The 6,299-nt window shown below is 37.7% G+C and overlaps 1 protein-coding gene across 1 annotated transcript; it reads left to right on the top strand.

Moving 5' to 3' along the window:
* The first annotated feature begins 3,206 nt into the window (after positions 1-3,206).
* LOC103957077 lies at positions 3,207-4,741 on the top strand. The gene has a single exon (XM_009369162.3). It carries the CDS (start codon positions 3,817-3,819, stop codon positions 4,411-4,413), a length of 597 nt encoding a protein of 198 aa, XP_009367437.2. The 5' UTR covers positions 3,207-3,816; the 3' UTR covers positions 4,414-4,741.
* The last annotated feature ends 1,558 nt before the right edge of the window (positions 4,742-6,299 follow it).

Here is a 6,299-nt window from a genome sequence, read left to right as displayed (position 1 = left end):
ATAATGAAATGGTTGAGTTTTGAAACTCGGTAGCTCTGACTCGGGCGAGTTTTCCCCGATATGTTCCCGGCCGAGTTACAAGCTTTTAGGACATTTGGAAGCCTCCACACAACTTCCTCGAGTCAATAGCCTAGGTTTGAAGTCGAGTTGGTGTGGAAACACATGGTTTCGAGGCAAAGAAAATAAGTCTGAACCTTTTGAGGCTTTTTCGGGCCACTTACGCCCACTTTTTGAACTTTTGAAAGGTACAATCTTGTCCTCCTCTTCCTGAGCTTCATTTCCATATAAAGTGCATCGAAAATAGTTGAGAAATGAGCAAGATATGAAGCTTTGAAATTTTTCCAAAAACCGGCAAGATTTTCCAGTTTCCAGCGAAACCAGACGGCGGCAGAAGGCACCGAAGAAGAAGGAGAATATTCCGTCAAAGTTGATGGAATATTCTGACGCCATTAGGTTCCGTTACTATTTAATGGAATATTATGTCAAGTCTGACGGCATATTCCATAGGTATGTTAGTTTCTAACTTGAGCGTGTGGCCGTGGGCTAGGCGGTGCGTGCGGGTGCGTCCGGCCTCTGGGTGATGTGTGCTTGACGTGTTCAGGTCTGTGACGTCAAGTATAACATTTTCTCATATTTAAACCCTCCGTTTGAGCAAACCATAGGGGTTTTTCCTAGCCACTTTATGTATGTGTTAATTAATTAATTATTTTAGTTATTCACATATAGAAGAAAATTATCCTGAAGAAGTACAAGGTCAAGCAAGGTAAGGAGGCTACGATCCAACCACATATCAGTGTGCAGGCATTTGTTTTTATATGTATGATATATAAAGTTTTATAGTTTCCACAAATGCTTTTGAATTGATTCATGCCTATTATGCCATGATTAACTAATGTTATAAGAAATGTTGTACTGTTGTGAAATGCTAAAATAATAGTACGGGATGAGCAAGTAAGTTTACTATGTTGATTAGAATTATTGAATCGTTATGGCATGATTGTATTTATGTAGTCTGCTCATCATTGCTGCACCCCGGTATTAGTGCTCGCCTAGGGCCAGGGCTAGTATTTCACGTATATGTTCATATCCGCACCACATGCTCGCCTTGGATCCAAGTAGGTGCCAGTCATGTCATACAGGTTGAAATAGGCAACTCCGACATCTTGTCGTACATTTTGCAATAGGCAACTCCGACTCGTATGTGACCGCGAATAGCGCTAGTCTTCACATGATTGTAGCAATAGAGCGTATATTATGATTATACCCAGTCTTGTCGTACATGTTGCATTAGGCAACTCCGACTTGTGTGCTAGCATAGATGGATGAGCATCAGTTCAGTCGTTCAGGTTGCATTAGGCGACTTGGACTTGTGTGCTAGCATAAATCGATGAGCATCTGATTTTATTATGCTACTATTGAGATATTGTGATTGGCATATTTCTGGAATTATTGTTGATTTGCATTTGATTTCATACTTATACGTAGTATGATTTTCTGGAAACTATACATGTCTTACAGCGAGGGGATAGTATGTTCAGAAAATAAATGTTTTGTATAAACCTTTGTTTTTGCCCACTCACCCTTCTATTTTTCGCCTCTCCAGGTCCTAGTTAGCTGATTTATTTTGTGGCATACGAGGAATATCCGGCGGTTTTGACATACCCATAAATAATGTAGGGGCTTTTCCCAGTTGTGTAATAGGTACTTTAAATAGTTTCGACTACACTACTTATATCATCTATGCTCTAAACATTTAGGTTTTATGAATTTTAACCACTTCTACGCACTCGTTACTTTAGATTAAATAAACCCTAGTTTCGGTTTAAATTTATTCATATCTTTATTACTTCACTTTCCTTTTTTATTATGTCACCTTTGGGTGACGACCAGCATACCTCGACTTCGGTCGGGGTGTGTCATTGAAACCCTAATAATAATAAGAAAAGAAAAATACTATGCTTATTACTATATTTTTTATACCACATATGTACCATTATTTCTTTCATGCACACGTGAAATATTGGTATTCAATTTGGATACCACATATATTACATTGGCTCCCATGTCTTCAGTTTAATGTATAAAAAAAGAATAGACATCAAATTTTGTAATTATCAATGGGATTTTTTTTTTAACAAACAATATTATCTACACTAAGGGGGTAGGGGACTGGGCTATGCCTTACAATGTGCTTATCATAATGATGTGGGTCAACTTCGTCTTTGATGAGAATCGGATCTAAAACCTCTCACTTATAAGTGAAGAATACCATTAGACCGTAATACTAATAGTATTAATAGGATTATTATTTTGGATCGTTGGCTCCCATTTTTCTTAAAAAATAATTGACAACTTGGACACCGATGCGGACTGTTCATTGTAACACCAATTCATACGCAGTGTGGGATACAACATTAGAACCCTTGACTATGAACACTGACCATGTATCAGTGGATGCATGGTGGCTATAGATTTTGGACACCGAAATAAGCCTCTAATGAGATCAATAGACACTTATGAAAAACGGAGCGAGTAGGCCGATATTTAACTAGTGTTAGTGGGTATAGTATCTTATTGTGTGTAACGAATACGATACCGATTTATGACTAACTTTTGTGATAACGCAATTGCGCTTCGTGGTAATAATATCATTGTAAATATCCAATAATTTCTCAGAAGGACACTATGGTCCCATGTCAAATGTACAACCACCAATGTCCACAAAATGTGGTTTGCCACTTTGCAATTCCTTCCCAACCCGCCGAAGATGAATAAAATGCCAATTGTCCGACTTTAGGCGCACGGCGGATTAAACAAGTAAAAAACATAGGATCCTACATGTTAGCTTTCATCATGATCAAACCCAATACCTGAATAAACTAATTCAAAGAATTTTGATTTGCCTTAACATTTTGGTTTATAAATTTGAAAGTATAGGATAATGTAGGGCTAAAGGGGAGGCTTACACCTAATTAAAGTTTCCACACAACCGATATCCATTCATTTTTCACTTTCTACTCCTTTATCCCCCACTATAATTAGTCCATTATTAACATGAACTTAGCTTTATTTTTTTGTGTTGACTTATTTCACTTCATTGTAATATAATTTTGAGCGACGCTTTTTGTACACATAAAACTAACAGGTTTATTGACATATTTTATAATACAAATAAATTCTACGTACGATGATAAGACTTACTTTTTTAAAAAATGTAAATGTAAGTGTGTCAATTTTATATGTCTATAAAAAGAATCTGTTTTTACTATGTGCCCTTGTATAAAATATGTAACGGTAGCTTAAAGCAAAACTTTCATTTGAAAATATTTGAACGGTTAAGGGAGAAAGGCACAACTCAAGATTGAAATCAATGGGGGTAATTAGATGGATGGCAGTTAGTTGATTTGAGACATTAAAATCTTAATTAAAAGTTCAAATGCACTAGTTTGCAGGGACAACGTATGCAAATTAACAAAAGAAAAACAGTACCCCCAATAGAAAAAGAAAAAGATCAGCACAAAACAAAACAAAAAGCAATGATTACACATGGTATGTTATACTTATCAACATTAATAGAAAAATAGGAAAATACACTCTTTAGACTTTAGTCCCCAAAAATGAGAAAAAGAAGAAAAAACCCAATAAAAATATAGGAAAAACAAATAAAATATTTGTGGTCCCGTTCTACTCTGTTTGGCTTTTTAAATATATTCCTATCTTCATTATTCTCTCATCGAACTCAGAACCTCTATGATCTCTCTCTGCCTCTAAGATTTTTAGCCTCTGAAAATTTCCCTATTCCGGAAACCCTAAAATATGGAACCTACAAATACACCGGTGATAGCCAAGAAACTAAGAAACATGGTACGTCTAGTTTTGTTCACGTTACAAAAGGGGGTCTCCAAGAAAAAGCTGACGATGATGAAACATGGGAAGATCTTAGGCAAGTCTTTCAATGATTTCATGGTCCGTCATCAGACTGAGCTCAGCTGCAAGTCGGACGACGTACAAGTAACATCGTTTGTGTACCCGTTGGAGTACGAGTTCAGCTGTACCAGCAGCCCGCCGCGTAGGTCATCCTACACTCCTCCATGTCAATCCGGCAAGGTGTACAAGGGGCGGTATGTTAGGCAGCATTCGCGGAGGGGAGTTTATGTGCCAATGATGTGTGAGGATGCATTGGCGACAGTCCATGGGGGGAAGAAAGCGAGTTATCGCGGCAGTGATGTGGTGGAGCCACTGCCAATTGTGAGGCGGGCGCTGGTGAGGGTAACGGAGTGGGAGCCTTTGTTACCGTTGAGTAATGATGAGGAGGAGGCTTACCATGTGGACAAGGCAGCCCAGGAATTTATTGACAAGTTTTATAGGGAGTTAATGTTGCAAAAGTGGATGGCTGCAGGTCGATACAGCTGAAGTAGGCTGACAAGTAAAGGATATGGAGAGTGACTTATATGTAATCGGTACCCTGATGATCAAAGTTCTCGAGAGGATTTTCAGTATGTCCAACATCACACGTTAGGTTTAATTGTGCAATTCATCGTGTTGATCCTTAACTGTTTTATTAGATTTGACGTATTATGTTGGGCATACTGAAGATAGAATCTCATCTTTAGTAGTTGGAGAGTGTATTAATTTAGTGAAGTAATTAGAACTCATGCTTTCCTTATTGCATGTACAGTTAAGACTTGGAGAACGGTTAGAACCCTTGCATGTATTATGAAATGCAGAAAATCCTTCAGAGTTTAAAGGATGTAAGTTTCTAGTTTACGTTTTTGTAAGAACTTTTGCATATATATGTAAACATGTTCAACCTCATAAAACTTAATACAATCGTAAAAGAAAATTCTTTCAGAATTATAACCCAATGATTAAACAACTAAACCACAATTAGAAATAAAGAGTTTTAAACAGCTTGGATGTGAAAACAAACTAGAAAGTTAGCAGATGAAATGCTTGTATTTGAAGCCAATTGACTTGACCAACAAGGTTACTAGTTTTTACCATTTATCTTCATATAATTCCAAGCAGACACTGATACCTGAGTTGCAAACAACTGTTGCTGCATTCTTGTCTCACTTTTTATGAGCAACCTACTACTCCCTCACTAGCTCCAGGTAGAAACTGTCAGACATACGTGCGAATGCACATCAAGATGAAGCCTTGCAGAAAGCTAATCGGATACCTCATTCGTCTCTTTAGGGATAGTGTAGTGAGTCTAGTGATCCAGACTGCATAGTTGAGCCAGATACTCAGAAAATCTACTTAAATCTCATCCAAGGGTTCGAACAAAATATATTGCTTGAGTTAATTTTTGTAAGATATTACTGCCCCTTCAAAACGTTTGAATGGAAGGTATTGGAATCCTGCTGAAGTCGAGCAGTGGACTGATTTCTTTACATATTTGTAGGGGACTACATCATCACCTGCCATAGAACATCACCATAGAACCACTTAAAATGGTTCTGAAAATTATTTCCGGAAGTGTGAGCATTGTAAAACAAAATCGAGTTTTGGGCACAATTATTTTTAACATCTTTCGAAACAAGTTCAGATTCCATTTGGAGTATAAATTTTGTTGGACGTTTACTTAAACCAGAAAGCTAGGTTGAAGCTCGAAATAAATACCAGTCCTTTCTAATATACAAATATAAAACAACAGTGGCCCTCAAGCTCTAACTAGTAGTAAGGTGGCTAGAAATTCAAGCAAAGGCTCAAACAGTTATAGTGATGCTAAAACACCTTCAACTTCCAATAAGAAACTGAAAATTATAAGTAAAGCAGAAAATTACAGAAAATAACAAAATTGAAATCTTTACCTTGAAATCACACTAAACCAACTTCACGATGCGTGGTCAACCAATGGTCGTCAAAAGAATCAAATTAAGCTACCAGTTCGGATACTCTTATTAAACCAGGCCATGAATTCTGGATGCAATTCATTGGTTTTCTCCATCCAAACTGCTCTTAATATGACACGGCTGTCAATCTCGTTTTTGGCCAACTTCTCTACAAGACTCCAAACCCGTCTTCCAGTGGTTGCCTCTGGCATTAAAACACTAAGACGAGGTTCTTAAATAGACTCACGAGAGTGTTCCCGGCCTTGAAGCAACACATAAGGAAAAGCTTTGGCTACATCTTGAAACTGATCAGAGTTATCATTTGGCATTGGGACACCACGTGGTGGAAGCTCCACAAATGAAGACCAAAAGCTGGAATTCACAACGGAATACTTGATCAATCTGAGGTCTTGTACTTATAGCAAGGTTTGGCGTCTTTTGGGGATGCAGGGGAAGTGCATA

The sequence above is a fragment of a genome, unplaced genomic scaffold (assembly GCF_019419815.1).
Source record: "Pyrus x bretschneideri cultivar Hongxiangsu unplaced genomic scaffold, Pyrus_bretschneideri_v1 Contig15, whole genome shotgun sequence".
Classification (NCBI taxonomy): domain Eukaryota; kingdom Viridiplantae; phylum Streptophyta; class Magnoliopsida; order Rosales; family Rosaceae; genus Pyrus; species Pyrus x bretschneideri.
This window is presented reverse-complemented; position numbering and strand designations above follow the sequence as displayed.

What these genes read in the sequence shown, in the direction of transcription:
- LOC103957077 (XM_009369162.3), top strand. Translation starts at nt 3,817, where the DNA reads ATGGAACCTACAAATACACCGGTGATAGCCAAGAAACTAAGAAACATG.